Source organism: Biomphalaria glabrata, chromosome 8, assembly GCF_947242115.1.
Source record: "Biomphalaria glabrata chromosome 8, xgBioGlab47.1, whole genome shotgun sequence".
Taxonomy (NCBI): Eukaryota; Metazoa; Mollusca; class Gastropoda; family Planorbidae; genus Biomphalaria; species Biomphalaria glabrata.
The window spans coordinates 40395930-40412780 of NC_074718.1; the positions used below are offsets into that span (position 1 = coordinate 40395930).

The 16851-nt window shown below is 36.9% G+C and overlaps 1 protein-coding gene across 1 annotated transcript in view; it reads left to right on the forward strand.

The window, feature by feature from the left end:
* The window catches only part of LOC106066073 (uncharacterized), a 14392-nt gene extending 580 nt beyond the window's left edge, over window positions 1-13812 (forward strand). The window contains exon 2 of the mRNA XM_013225040.2: window positions 12007-13812. Within this exon, the coding sequence (XP_013080494.2) occupies window positions 12016-13713 (1698 nt within the window). The 5' untranslated portion in view covers window positions 12007-12015 and the 3' untranslated portion in view covers window positions 13714-13812. The remainder of the gene's footprint in view (window positions 1-12006) is intronic.
* The last annotated feature ends 3039 nt before the right edge of the window (window positions 13813-16851 follow it).

Genomic DNA, 16851 nt, shown 5'->3' on the forward strand with positions numbered 1-16851 from the left:
ACGAAAAGACACTGAGGTGCGACTGAACAGAAATGACAGTCTAAAAGCCTACCAACTAGTAAAGAGCCTGACAAACATACATTGAATACTATTTTAAAAGTTTGTATAACGTATAAATCTCAGGAGATCCAGAGTTACTGTATAATAATAATATATAATATCCCAATTAGGCTTGAGAGGTGAAAGCATTGAAAAGATAAGAAAAAACTGTAAAGAGTTGACTTCATTGGTAGTGAAATTGTAAATGTTTTAACTCTTTCTCTCCGTAATTATTTACCACATTCTGGTGGAATCAACGTTGGTATCGTTAGTTAGGAGAGAAAGAGTTAACATTAATAATCAAAAGGAACTTCAATGAGTCATTCAAAGGCTAAAATATACACGTTACGAAATTCTAGAATTGCGGTTATGTTAAGCTAGGAATTACGAATTAACTTATTATATAATACTAGAATTACTAGACATATATTTCCTGCTGCCCGCGGGTCTTAATTTGCGTATCACTGTCTGAGAGTGTTTTTTGCTTACAATATTTGATTAATACAGAGTTTTCCTGTACATTGGCGTTAGAAAGAATGTAAAGACTTAGGTTGGTAGGCATAGAAATGTTTTTTAAAAAATACAATTAGGTCTATCGTTATGTAAATTAGTCACTTCTATCAATTCCTTTTGTAAATGTCATGGTGACGCCAAGAACTAGTCAATAAGTAGCTAGGATTTTGCCATTGTTTAGGGGACCCGGGTGGCTTGACCTCTTTGGGGGCCCAAAAAAAACCACTCATTTGTGGGTCCCTGCCCTCAAGCATAGGCCCGGGGGATTTTCAAATTCTCCTCCCCACCCTATCTACGCCACAGGAACTAGTTCGTACCTGTCACTAGAATTTCAAAATGAAGTTTGTTCTGGCATCCTAATAGAAAATTAACGAACAAGTGGCACTAAACGAACAAGTCGAACTGAACGAACAAGTGGAACTAACGAACAAGTGACACTAAACGAACAAGTGACACTAACGAACAAGTGACACTAACAAACAAGTGACACTAACGAACAAGTGACACTAACGAACAAGTGACACTAACGAACAAGTGACACTAACAAACAAGTGGCACTAACGAACAAGTGGCACTAACGAACAAGTAACACTAACGAACAAGTGACACTAACGAACAAGTCGAACTGAACGAACACGTGGCACTAACCAACAAGTCGAACTGAATGAACAAGTGGCACTAACGAACAAGTGGCACTAATGAACAAGTGGCACTAACGAACAAGCGGCACTAACGAACAAGTGGCACTAATAGAAGAAGTCGAACTGAACGAACAAGTGACACTAACGAAAAAACGAACTGAACGAACAAGTGGCACTAACGAACAAACCGAACTGAACGAACAAGTGGCAATAACGAACAAGTCGAACTGAACGAACAAGTGGCAATAACGAACAAGTCGAACTGAACGAACAAGTGGCAATAACGAACAAGTCGAACTGAACGAACAAGTGGCAATAACGAACAAGTCGAACTGAACGAACAAGTCGAACTGAATGAACAAGTCGAACTGAACGAACAAGTCGAACTGAACGAACAAGTCGAACTGAACGAACAAGTGGCAATAACGAACAAGTCGAACTGAACGAACAAGTCGAACTGAACGAACAAGACGAACTGAACGAACAAGTGGCAATAACGAACAAGTCGAACTGAACGAACAAGTCGAACTGAACGAACAAGTGGCAATAACGAACAAGTCGAACTGAACGAACAAGTCGAACTGAACGAACAAGACGAACTGAACGAACAAGTGGCAATAACGAACAAGTCGAACTGAACGAACAAGTCGAACTGAACGAACAAGACGAACTGAACGAACAAGTGGCAATAACGAACAAGTCGAACTGAACGAACAAGTCGAACTGAACGAACAAGTCGAACTGAACGAACAAGTGGCAATAACGAACAAGCCGAACTGAACGAACAAGTGGCAATAACGAACAAGTCGAACTGAACGAACAAGTCGAACAGAACGAACAAGTCGAACTGAACGAACAAGACGAACTGAACGAACAAGTGGCAATAACGAACAAGTCGAACTGAACGAACAAGTGGCAATAACGAACAAGTCAAACTGAACGAACAAGTCGAACTGAACGAACAAGTGGCAATAACGAACAAGTCGAACTGAACGAACAAGTGGTAATAACGAACAAGTCAAACTGAACGAACAAGTCGAACTGAACGAACAAGTGGCAATAACGAACAAGTCGAACTGAACGAACAAGTCGAACTGAACGAACAAGACGAACTGAACGAACAAGACGAACTGAACGAACAAGTGGCAATAACGAACAAGTCGAACTGAACGAACAAGTGACACTAACGAACAAGTGACACTAACGAACAAGTCGAATTGAAGGAACAAGGAACACTAACGAACAAGTCAAACTGAACGAACAAGTGACACTGAACGAACAAGTCGAACTGAACGAACAAGTGACACTAACGAACAAGTGACACTAACGAACAAGTGACACTAACGAACAAGTGACACTAACGAACAAGTATAACTGAACGAACTAGTGACACTAAACGAACAAGTCGAACTGAACGAACAAGTGACATTAAACGAATAAAACTATGAAATCTTTTTAGACTCGACTTATGTTATCTCTCATCAAGAGTAAATCTCAAAAGTCTTTAGCTGCGTATTTACTGCTTTTACAAACAGAACACTCTAGTCAAAGAATCGTTTTGGAGGACCTATTGAGATGAAAGTCATTTCCGATCACAATGGCAATGTCTTCATTTCTTATTTCTTCATGTATTTATGAACGAAGTATTTTTTACGGTTACACAGACCCAGTTGCGACCTACATATTTTCCTACCACGTGCTTCTATTTAGTTTACCATAAATGTGTGTCCCGCGGCCTTTATTAGAGCTTTTCAACTGTTTCCTTCAAATACCATCCGCTGACAGCTACTTTTCTCGATGCCAGTGAGGGCAAAATGGCGTCTGAGTTTATCTTTATAGCGCTTACAAGAGGCGTTTCTGAGCTACGGTAAAGAGGTAGTTTTGCTTAGCAAAATTAACATTCCACTATAAAAATAACTAGCGCAGACCTAGTGTTTAACAGTATTTCACAAAACATACCTAGTGCAGACCTAGTGTTTAACAGTATTTCACAAAACACAAAAACACAAACTCAAAATCGGCCCCCGAAGTGGTCCACCCAGGCAGGCTTCAATATTTTCAGAAAGAACATCCAAATGAAATTATATCAAAGACAAATGAGAGATAAGAAAGGAGAAAGAAGGTTGACAGATCTTGAGTAGTGCCCCAACGGTACAGCTGATCAAAGGATAGGTGCAAGTGAATGCAAAGTTAGATGTGAACCTGGCCTAACTAGCTCCCCTTTCAGACCTTGTGGTCTATAGGGCAGATGATGTAAAGTTCATTTGTTTTTGTGGCCTACGGTTAACGAGGGTGTCATGTAGCCAGCACAACGACCAACCGCCTTTACTTTTCCCCAACTAATATCAGGTACCCATTGGAGCTGGGTGGACTCAGAGGCGCCTAAGGATTCCGAAGTAGAAAATCCCAGTCTTCACCAGGATTCGAACCCGGGGCCCCAGGTTCGGAAGCCAAGAGCTTTACCGCTCAGCTACCGCGCCTCTCCTTGCCTAACTGAAGTATTATAATGGATGTAATGTAATTGTTTTGAAAAAGCTCAATCTCTTATTCGAATGCTCAAAAAAATAATAGGGAAAATATTTACGCAATAAAAAAAATGTTTACGAAAATGAAGTTTACAAGATTACTATTCGTTTTAGTTTAGATCTAAGTTATAATGCATACTAATTAGCTTTTTCTCTTTAAAAAACTGCTTCATAACTGGTTTTGAAAATTAGATTTTTCGCTTTCAGAAAAAAAAAAGCAACCGTTGCATCAGAACTTTGAATGGTCTAAAATATTGTGATGTCGGATTTTCAATATCTTTTCTAGTTTACGAGATCTAAACGGGACGGACGGACAGACGGACAGACATTTCGCACAAAACTAATAGCGTCTTTTCCCCTTTCGGGGACCGCTAAAAAAACTTTATTTATACTTAGTGTCCAATTTATGTTCAAATTTAATAAGAGCTACAGCAGCTTAAGGTCTAATCGTTTACATACTTTTAAATATTTGAAAACATCAAGATTGATAGCTTTTCCAGTAAGAAGAACACACATCTAAAACAATTCTCAAACTTTGAATAGAGCCAAGAAGAAATTACGTTCACAAATCCTCCTTCTCCAGTTAATAGGTCTGTAAGCGTTAGGGTCAAGTTTTTACCTGCAATGTATGCTTCCGAAACTCATTATCTTTTGGTCTATACCAAATTAGACTCTTTAGAAAGAAAAGCGCTAGTCAAAGTGAATCATGGGACAGGTTGATGCTGGATTGTGGGATATATTCTAGGCGTTGGGGCGTGTACGTTTGTGAATGGATTGATCGAAAGATTGTAGTGGTGTTCAGAAAGATGTATGGCTGCCTGACTAATTGTTTGCGCATTATGCGTCCATCTGACGCAAGTGTGACGCAAGAAAGTATTGGCTATAATCATAGTCTTCTTTCAAAGATCAAAGTATGAAGGCTACTAATTAGTAGATGAAACGATTTTACGTAATGTAATAATTTCTTTTTAAGAATTGATAATAATATCCTTTTTTACTCTGGATTATAACTACAAGTTATTTGTTCTTGAAAAAATAAAAATAAAACCAATTTTGCGCTCATTCGTCAGCACCTTCGGAGGTGGTGGTAAAGGGCAGGTGCCTCACAGTTTGAGAAACGCTGGGCTCATAATTTTAAGACCTCACAAAAAAGGATAACTTGCATTATTTAAAACTGACAATGAATGTTGATTGAGATGTATCTAAAACAAAAATGATTGTTGATTTAGATGTATCTAAAACAAAAATGATTGTTGATTTAGATGTAGCTAAAACAAAAATGATTGTTGATTTAGATGTATCTAAAACAAAAATGATTGTTGATTTAGATGTAGCTAAAACAAAAATGATTGTTGATTTAGATGTATCTAAAACAAAAATGATTGTTGATTTAGATGTAGCTAAAACAAAAATGATTGTTGATTTAGATGTAGCTAAAACAAAAATGATTGTTGATTTAGATGTATCTAAAACAAAAATGATTGTTGATTTAGATGTAGCTAAAACAAAAATGATTGTTGATTTAGATGTAGCTAAAACAAAAATGATTGTTGATTTAGATGTAGCTAAAACAAAAATGATTGTTGATTTAGATGTAGCTAAAACAAAAATGATTGTTGATTTAGATGTAGCTAAAACAAAAATGATTGTTGATTTAGATGTAGCTAAAACAAAAATGATTGTTGATTTAGATGTAGCTAAAACAAAAATGATTGTTGATTTAGATGTAGCTAAAACAAAAATGATTGTTGATTTAGATGTATCTAAAACAAAAATGATTGTTGATTTAGATGTAGCTAAAACAAAAATGATTGTTGATTTAGATGTAGCTAAAACAAAAATGATTGTTGATTTAGATGTAGCTAAAACAAAAATGATTGTTGATTTAGATGTAGCTAAAACAAAAATGATTGTTGATTTAGATGTAGCTAAAACAAAAATGATTGTTGATTTAGATGTATCTAAAACAAAAATGATTGTTGATTTAGATGTAGCTAAAACAAAAATGATTGTTGATTTAGATGTATCTAAAACAAAAATGATTGTTGATTTAGATGTATCTAAAACAAAAATGATTGTTGATTTAGATGTAGCTAAAACAAAAATGATTGTTGATTTAGATGTAGCTAAAACAAAAATGATTGTTGATTTAGATGTAGCTAAAACAAAAATGATTGTTGATTTAGATGTATCTAAAACAAAAATGATTGTTGATTTAGATGTATCTAAAACAAAAATGATTGTTGATTTAGATGTATCTAAAACAAAAATGATTGTTGATTTAGTTGTAGCTAAAACAAAAATGATTGTTGATTTAGATGTAGCTAAAACAAAAATGATTGTTGATTTAGATGTATCTAAAACAAAAATGATTGTTGATTTAGTTGTATCTAAAACAAAAATGATTGTTGATTTAGATGTAGCTAAAACAAAAATGATTGTTGATTTAGATGTAGCTAAAACAAAAAATGACTAATGATTTAGATGTAGCTAAAACAAAAAATGATTGTTGATATAGATGTAAATGGCTGGCACTTTTGCTTACATTGTTTACCTTGACGTTTAAGTGGGTTAACGAACAATTGAAATATATCCCGCTGACTTCTGTCTATTTCCGGAGTCAGAGATGACCAAATCCCACCACCGTTTAATTTGTTTAGTCCGTAAAATTGAGTTCATAGATAGACATGTGACCACATGAAGTCAGCTGGTGCCGGACGTAATATCAACGTAATGTCAAGAGGCCACACAGAGATTGTTTACTTGGAGGTAAATCTTGACAAGGGTAGGGGCTGGACTTGAGGTCACACCTCTACACGGGTAACTGTCCTATGAGTTTGCTCATTAGGAAATTATTGGCAATGGACATCATTCACCAATCGTAAACAAACAACATTTAGTCACGTGATCTTATTGATAAAACAACGAAAAAAAACTGCCACGTGACAACCATCATGAATTAAACATTAGATCGTAAATTATATAGAAGAGATAGAGAATCACGTGGCTAAATGTTGTTTGTTTACGGTTGGTGAATGAGGTCCATTGTAGTGTAGATTTTATACTATTAACTTATGTTTTTAAAAAGATCTCTTGGCCATAAAACTATGAACCCCAATCCCCCCCCCCCGCTACATCCATGTTCTGAGGTATCTGAGTGCATTATTCATAAATACAAAACACCTCTTTGCTATGCTCATAGTATCTGGTGACAGTTGTATGCTTTAGTCTTATATTTAACAGGGAGTTTTGTCGTTAAAAATCGGAAGGAGTTTTAAAAATCAAAATCCCTTTGGCCACGCTCATGAAATTTGGTGACTGTCGTCTGTATTATTTTTGTTTCGTTTTTTAGAAGAGAGGGTTTTAACCCCATGTCAAGTTTTTTTTTTCTTGCTTGGCTCATTAGGGGTTACTCAATCATAATTAATACTGAAATAACAACTCCAGATATGTATGAAAAATACAATAAGTTTAATATCCAATACAGCACACAATGGCATCAACTCTCAGGGAATATTAATACACAAACACCAGTCCAGGAAGCGACCGTCCAACCTTGCTGGACCGGGAACAAGACCCCACACTCTCTCTCACATTCAATGAAGCCATTCAGTTCACATCACGTGCATGACTATTCACAATAATAACCTGGGAGTATATAAACAAAGGGATGTAACTATCATACCAAAATATCAACAAACATATTCGCTCTCGCCATACCTACTCCTGAAACCCCAAAACCCCCCCTGGAGGAGATTTTAAACTCGAAACTCCTTTGGCTACTCTGGGGCAAATGATGGTTTAACATTAAAATACCACCTAAAATAACCAAAATCCAAGCAAAAATCAGTCATAAAATTCTCCCCCAGCGGGGAGTGAATTTCATTTCGGGGGTGTGGGCTTGAACCCCAACCCCCCTGGCTACACCGTTACACATTGTTGGTGGGCTCTTTGAAGTTTGCATTCTCCCTGCGATGCTCTACACAAGGTTCTTTCCAAAAGCCTTGGTGGAGCCATCAAGATTTGAGATCCTTTCATCGTCCTTGGGGTCTTTGCGTCGATTAAATAAGCGCACACCTCTACCCATTTCCGCATCACAACCAAAGTTTTATCATATATATTTTCATATATTTTCATATATACTTTGTGGGAAGCGTGGTCGAGAGGCCAAGTGCGCTTGAACTTGGCTTGGCTACCTAGAAGGGGGCTCGAGGTTCGACACGGGCAGAGTTGTGCTTACTGAGCGCCTAAAGGCAGCACGGAAAACCAACTCCTAGATACCCCCTCCCCACTGGTCCACTAATGAGATTGGACCAAAAGCGTTCTGAGCATGCTATAAGCATGAATGTAGCGCTATATAAAAGCTATAATAATATAATAATAAAGTTTTGTGTATTATAAATGTATGTATGTCTCGCATCGAAATCAAAACTGTTTGACCAATCTGGATAAAACTTAACATAAATGTTCCTTAGATCATAACACAAACCGTGGTTTATTTTGAATGGCATTTCTAAATTTCTGCTTTCGCAAGGAATAAGAAAAGCATTTATCACTTTCTGACCTCTGAATGAATGCTGCCTGAGCCTCTTGAGTACCAGAACTACTGCGCTGACTAGTTATCTAGTCGGCATCTAGAGAATACATCTAGATTAGACAACAGACTACTTTATTTACATTTAAATATAAAATTCTGAAAAAAAATAGCTTTCGATTATCGATGGGCCTTAAGAGTCTATCATCTAGATAATGAGATTTTTTTATATCGGTCTATATGGGCACATGAAGCATTATCGGGATCATTTGTTTTCAGTAAAGTAGGTAAATCTGCAATTTACGCAGTAAGAATAAATAATTTTAAAAATACCATTTGTTGTATACCGTATGAATAGAGTCAAAATATGGAATAAATATTCTTTACATTTATACTAGAATGGGTATACACAGTGGCTTAGCTACCAATGTGCGGGTGGTGCGGGCCGCACAGGGCACCAAGTGGAGAGGGGCACCAAAATTCTCCCAGCGTGTATTAATTTCCTATTTCCGTGGGCTAAAAACGACTAATTGTATGGACACGAACAAACATAAACTACTGTATTTTAAACATGAACTAACGATTTATAAACTAGTCATGTCGTTATTTTGTTTCATTTCCTTGACTATTTCTTCCATACAATGTAAGCTATAGAACAGTTTGAATCTAATTTACTAGATTTATTTCAGACACACGGTACATGTTGTTACTACACTGATCAATGCTCTGTAATATAAAAGAAGAAGATAGGCCAACCTTTTTTTACTTCATTGTTTAGTCCATTGGTTTAATCTAGATATTGAGTTTACAAATATATTTCTAAACTCTAGCTCTAAACAATTGTCTTAGTTTATTCATTTCTTTATGATTCTTTATAGTTTAATTTTGGAAATAATTCTATTTTAATGTCAATATTTTTAAATAAGCTAACCTTTGTTTTCTACGAGTGTTTTTTTAAACTAACTAATTAATTGTAATACTGTAACGTGAACAAAATGATGAACAATGCTCAAGACTTGCTGGCGCCTCCAAACCCCTTTTAAGCTCAGACGGAGAAATCGGCATCTCTGGTTCTGTCCGGTCTGGTTAGACTATAATGGCCCCATACCCAGATCTATAGGGGTCCCTTATTACCGACCCATCGGTATAACAGAAAATGGCATCTGACTTTAGTGTAGCTGATGTCAAGTTTTGGAGTATGGCAGGTGTTAATCGCTTCTTGGTGGCTCCCTCTTGCCCTATAAGGGAAATGCTTATTTGTGGGGCCGACTTCTCCTCCACGGAGAGCAAGTACTAATTATTCTAATTGGGATTCTGTCAGTGGAGAGCCCAGCTGATTTTGACAAATTGGCCGCAATGTGGAGGAACGATCGCATTTTATGCGGTTCCTCTCTCTCCACTGTCGCACTAATATTGAGGTGGGTAGCCTAGAATAGCCCCTTTTGTAGCGCTCATAGGCTGTAAGTACCGCCCTCTCCCTCCTTAAATGTAAAGGGGCCACGTTTGTTAGATTTCAGCAGCGTTTGTTGGGCTTGTCCGAAAGGTGCCACAAATGAACCTTAGTGCCTGTGATTGTACTCGGTCGAGTGATTCGAGGGCAGTTTTACTAGAATATACTTGAGCTGTACTCAACTTGTGATCTGACTGCCCCTAAGTACAATGTGCGTAGCATGTAAGCTTTGGCACCCCACTTTGTGCTGGCCAGCTTTCTTAGTAACGCTAACTTCTCCGAGGCTTTTCTTTCAACTTCCTGGACGTGCTGGAACATTGACAACTTTCTATCCAAGCTCGAATAGAGCCTTAAGAATGTCGATCCCATAGTGAACAGGGACCAGGTCGTTTTGGTAACGTTTATCTGAATCTGTCATTAGTCGCAATACGAGGAGATGGTTTGGAGGTCTGCTTGTAATGCCGCCTGTATTTGATCGGCTTTCTTGCCGGTTGACCAGAGGACAATGTCATCCGCATAAAGCAGTTTCTTTGACCGCAGTGAGGTGCGTTTCTTAAATTTCTTAAGTCTAAAGAAGCATCGAGACAATTTCAAGTCACATCATTGCCAGAGTCCACCGACTATAGGCGAGCTGTTATTGGGTATGAATTAACTGAACAATTAAAAGCAACAAAGCAAGATGAGACGGTTATCATTGAATCCAGAAAAAAAATGATGAGGCCGACATCGTGAAAAGAAGAAAATACATCAATACCCCAGGTTCTAGAGACTAAAGGACAGCACACAAGCATGTCCTCAAAAATTCATACTGAAGAAGCTGAACCATCAGACAGTGTAAACAATACAGAAAGCAGGATAATAAACTCTAGACTGAACGACATTGGAGATTGGCCTGATGTCATCACAGATAAGATACACCTTGTCACTCAAGGATCTGAAACAGTTCAGCGTATGGACAGTCAATTCAGAGAGGCGTATAGACATCAAGAATCAGCAAAAGGAAAGGCTAGAAAGCATTCAAAGTTTCAAAGACTTGGTTTTTCCGGCAAATGTCAAACGGCGAGAAAGTTCTTAGAAAGTGGATGTATTATTCGCCAAAAAAAAAAAAGAAAAATCCTTATTTTGCTTCCCCTGCACACTCTTCTCAACAAGATCAAGTACCAAATCTTCATTTAAATCCAAAGATGGATCCAATGAGTGGTGGAGGTTATCCCCGAAAGTAGAAAAACATGAGACCAGCAGAGCTCACATTCAGTCATCGCTTGCTTGGAGGGAACTTGAAGTTTGCCTGAGAGTAGGAAACAATATTGACAACAAGGCCCAAGATTTGATTATACAAGAGACGAAAACCTGGAGAGTTAGTAAAATTACTATCAAAGTACGATCCACTCTTGAGGGAGCATGTGCTTCGAACTAAGCTTTGTTCCAGACCGAATACATACATGTCTCCACAAATACAAAATGAATTTATTATAATTTTGGGGGATCACGCTAAAAAACAAATCATACAGCAAGTAAAACAAGCCAAATATTTCTCTATTATTTTTGACAGTACACCTGACATCTCAAAGCTGGATCAAATTTCACAAATTTTACGGTATGTTTTTTCATGGAGAATGACGGGGTGCAGGTTCGTGAGTCTTTTGTTGACTTCATCGACACAAAGGACACGCATGCTGCTGGAATCGCTGAGATGATTCCAGAGAAATTGCGTTTGGATGGCTTAGACATAATGGACTGCAGGGGTCAAGGCTATGATAATGCTGCGGTCATGAAAGGTCATTAAGGTCATGAAAGAATTAACAATACTTGATTAATGAATACATATTATTTTGAAAAAAAAGTAAGGTTTTGCAATGTTAGTTAGTTGTTGTTTTTTTTTTTTGGGGGGGGGGGGACATCAAGATGAGGTACCGCACCAGGCATCCAATACTCAAGCTACGCCACTGGGTATACAAGTTAAAAAAAACTAAAGAATTACGAAAAATTACTAATATATTTAAACGAAAGGTGTTGCAAGTTGTTGCCATTTGATTCCGGTCAAAATGTGTAGACATGTTCTGATATTTCTTAAAATTGTGAAGCTAAGCTCATGTTATGTGCCGAGTAGGCTTCAAATGAGTAATTTACTTTATTAAGGGGAAGTAATTGTTTAAAAATGGATCTGTTTGACAAGGGAACAGTCACGCATAATGTTTCATTAATTCGGTAGTCTTATTAACATTAAGGGCATTTTTTTTTTCAATACTATAGGATCTTGTTTTGGTTTTTAATTTATTTTTTTAATTTTTTTTTTACAACCAGGTAACGAGGATGCTGTTTTCAAAACTCTGTGTCACTGTGACACTGCTAGGAATAGTTGATGCCCTTTGTACTGTATCGTGGTGGAGCCAGAGGACTAGAACAGTTAATTTTAACGGCCTATCTTCATGTAATGAGTACAATTATTTCATGAATGGGTTACATAGAGATCATCTCGAACAAAACGACGGACTTCATCTTATAAAAGGAGTTGTCTGTTGCAAAGCGACATCGCGTTTTTCGGACTCTGAAGTTCTAGCCCACCATGAAGACTGGTCAATTATTTTTCAAGAAAGTTTTGATATATGGGCATTTTGCCCCGATGGATACTTTCTTAGTGGTTTTTCAAGATATACCGATGGGGACGCAATTAATTACTTGCATAACATTGAATATGCAAGATGTATTAAGCCTTCGAATCACCCAGACTATCATGGAAAGTGTTACACTCAGTATATAAACTTCAATACACAGGGTGTCTTTTCTTGTAAAGAAAATTACTTTATAACTGGTTTACACAAAGTCAAGGGTGATTACCTGCATCACATAGATAAACTTAAATGTTGTGCAATGCAAGATGATCCAGAGTTTGTATTTGATGTAGACACATTCAAAAGAATTATAATGGATAATACTTTGCCACGATTGACAATGCTGGCCTATGCAATGGGCTACGATCATATTTCTGGTTTGAAGGGTTGGATGTTAGGAGATGATTATTTCCGGGATGGAGATTCCTGGGTGGCTGATACTAGACTTTATGGTTGGGATAAGAAATGTAGTGGCATAAAGTGTGAAGAAAGATTTAAAATAGATTACTTGGACTGGTCTTTCCACATAAAGGATATTATTTATGGAGATAGCGTAATCGATGAATTGAAACCGGAAAAAGTATATGAAAAGTTGTTTCCGAATTTACGAAATCACACAGTTCCCCATATAACTAAATTAATGCATGAATTCTTGCCGTCCCTAAAACATACAATTACCAACCATTGGGAAGATAATCCCGAATATATTTCATTGATGGAGTATGATCCCAAGTATTTTGGCAACATAGCGAGGTCCATAAAGCTGGCCGCTGAAGGTTCAAGATCAAACACGGCAGGGGAGGGTAAAAAAGTATTGAACAATGCTTTTATGTATTCCATTCCACCGCGAACACTTGCCAAGTTTAAGTTTTTTTTTAATAAAGTAAGAACTACGACTCCCTATACGGCTAATCTCGTGGCAAAGTTTAATGTAAGATTTACAGGCATTTTAAGACCTCATAATTTACATCACCAATACAGGGGAAGTCAGGAACGACCGAAAATTATTCACACATTTGGCGATGAATCTGAAACTTTCTACACTGATTTAAGACGCCAAAAGAGAATAAATGCATCGCCTTGGCTTTGGTATGATATGCATGATTACTACCACAGCGTAGTTAATGACCCCTACCTTGCAAATGAAACTAACTATCAATTAAAATTGAGAGGAAAGTTTGAGTATGTTACTGGTAAAAGTTTACATACACTTGTGGAATTTAAAGCCGCAAATGATCGTCGAAAACGTGAAACTGAAACATACTATTTTAATGGCACTTTTATTGCAAAAGCAGGTCCTGATGACAAGCCTGTAGAAGTAAATTACCCTGAAATTTCTTCGAAAGGAAAAAATAGAATACAGTTAGAACCTATTTTTAATGACCCAGTCTCTTCTTAGGTACTCACCTATGTACGGAGTATTTTTTTTTTCTGTGTTCTAATTTTTCTCTTCGCATGCATTTTTTTTTCTTTAAAATAAAGTTGTTAAAATAATACACCTCATTTTAGTTGTGCCTTTGCATTTCCATTATAGGATTTTCTTAAAGCTGAAATAAGATTTTTTTTGTTTTACTTTTTACTACTACATAACTTCCGAGGCTGAGTAGCAAAAATAACAAGGTTAACAAAGACGGTTTGTGTGGAAACACAAACTCAAAGTCGGACCCCGAAGTGGTCCACCCAGTCATGTAAAAAGGCAGGTTTTAATATTTTCAGAAAGAACATCAGAATGAAGTTCTATCAAAGAAAAATGACAAAAGAATGGAGAAAGAAGGTTGACAGATCTTGTGTGGTGCCCCAGCAGTCCAGCAGACCAATGGATAGGTGAAAGTGAATGTGAAGTTAGATGTGAACCAGACTAATGACTTATAATGAATATCTAATTGATCTAATTGTTTTGTAAAGGGTCAATCTCTTATTCAAATCCTCAAGAAAAAAACAACACATTTCTGTAAAAATAAAATAAAAATTCGGACGGACGGACGGATAGACATACCACACAAAACCAATAATCTCTTTTCCCCTTTCGTGGGGCCGCTAAAAAACAATCCAATCCAATGTTTCACATTGTCCAGCCAACGTTGATCTAGATCTTTTTTTGTGCTTATCCCCATGTACCTTCAGGAATGAGTTTTTAAAGTAAAATGTTTCTTAAACTATGACCAAACCTGATCAGTCCTCCCACTGTCTAATTAAAAACAGTTTTCTGTTGTATTTCGTCTCATGTTCTTGAACTCTTCATTACACAGTAGCTTTGAGTACCCTACGTTAACAACCATATAGTAGTAGAACTTTCTAATTCTGAGCTGCAGTATACAGCTCATCATCTAATTTTTTAAAAATAGTTTATTTATGACGTAGGATTCCAAGCTATTGTGGCTGATTCTGATATTCAGTTTCAGTCCATGGTTGACAAATTATCTGCTGCTTGCCAGAATATCGGCTTAAACATTAGTCAAAGCCAGACTAAGATACTAGTCCAGAACACAAATACTGCACCTCAAGTAAACATTAATGGCCAACCACTAGAAATAGTGGATCACCTTTTCTATCTCGACTCCATCATATCCAACAATACACTTCTGGATAAAGACATTAACAACGGGATAGCCAAGGCAGTGGCCACCATGTCATGGTTGCAGAAGAGAGTGTGGGACAACATATTGCTGACTAACAATACTAAAGCCCTAGTCTAACGGACCTGTGTGTTGAGCACCTTGCTATACGGAAGTGAAACATGTACAACCTACTCATGGAAAAAAAAGCTGAATGTCTTCCTCCTCCGATTAAGTAATGTAGCAATTGTACATAAAACACTTAATCCATAATCTTCAAATAGAAAAAAATAATAATAAAATACTCAGAAAGACACAAAGATAAAGGTACATTCCTCGTTCCATATGCTAGGACAAATTTTTACAAATGCTCCTTCTTCCCCTAGTGGTATTAGAGCATGGAATGGGTTGCCTGAGCTAGCCAGGAAAACCAGTGACTTGGCAGAATTTAAGTCGTTGGTTAACATGCATGACTAGATGCATGACGCGTAGGACGTAATCTTTTTTTTTTAAATAACGTCTGCATTTTATAAGATAAGACAAGACAAGATTAGATATAATAAGATAGGATAAGATAGGATAAAATAAGATAAAGTCCTTCTTTATGTTAATAATTATCAAAAGCGTAAAACATATTATTAGTTTACTTCTGAACAGCATATGTTCAATCTATAGCTTTTGCACATCTTTGGGGTTGGATTTAAATAATGAATGCTCCCTACCAAAAGCTGGACTACAGCATTGCTTTTCCATTTTAAAGATTAATGATGGGGGGTTTATTTTGTCTCAAATGTGTCTAATGTGACCTACTTTTTCTAAGGCCATCTGCTGCCAGCTGTTTCCTTCTATGCCAGTGAGGGCAAAATGGCGCCAGAGTTGGTCTTTATAGCTATTTAGTTGGGTGGGGCGCCTCTTTTAAGCCATCTTCCTTTAAGTTCGCCAAAACAAAAGATCGCTTTTTGACACTAGGTCATCCACCATAAGAGATATGTGTCCGACTCGAATGTTAAGTAGTGCTTCTATAATGTCCACAACGGCCTCCAGCAGAACATGGCTATTTTTTTAAGGTATTTGCCAGCAAATGCCCATTATAGAACGAAGGCCCCTTTGACGGAAGCATTTGTGAAGCTTTAGATGCCTTATGTCCTGACGTTACGACATATGGTGTGGCAACTAATTATTGGTCCAAACTGCCCATAGGTTGTGACGTCGCAGGTCAGTGTTCAAGTCTTCTATAACGACTGGCCTCGATAGTTCTCTTCACGTACCAAAAAACTGGACAAATATAATCAATAAATGCTCCCTACAGGATCATCTGTTTTTAGAAGACGACAAATTCAAGTCTAGGCATGTGTTGTTGATGTAAAGATGGTGGAATGTTTATTGTTTCTAAGCAACACTTTAAAATGCTTTTAGGTTAGTCGCGGGAAAAATTCGCTTTTTTTTTTCTGATTTGTCGCAATGTTCTCTAGTGTTACAAGATAACTATTCACTCTACCCTCTTCTAGTACTAAAAAGAAAAAAAAAAAGAAAAACTCCTTCGGCAGACAACGTCAAATGCAATCGGAATCGAAAGTTGTTTTTTTTTTTTTTTTTTTTTTCAAATTTACTTGAGAAACTTAGATTAGACCTAGCCCTTTTTATTTACTAAATAAAGGGAGACATATCGCATGCATAATTATTTCCTGAATAAATATTTATAAGAACCCCGAGTTTCCGAATGTTATAGTCTCTTGTGTTTAAATCAGCAGTTATTTTGTACAAGATTTATAGAGAAAGGAATTTGAAGTAGCTTTTGTGTTGTAGACTTAAACGTGGCCGAGTTTTTTATTAAGTCTTAGAGGAACGAAACAATTACTAAAGTTTATATTTTTTACCACAGACATATATAGGTCTGTGCTTTCTTACCTCTAAAGTTGTATATGACTATATCAAAGTAATAGAACAATATTCGTTATGGGAGATTGCGTACAATCAATTTA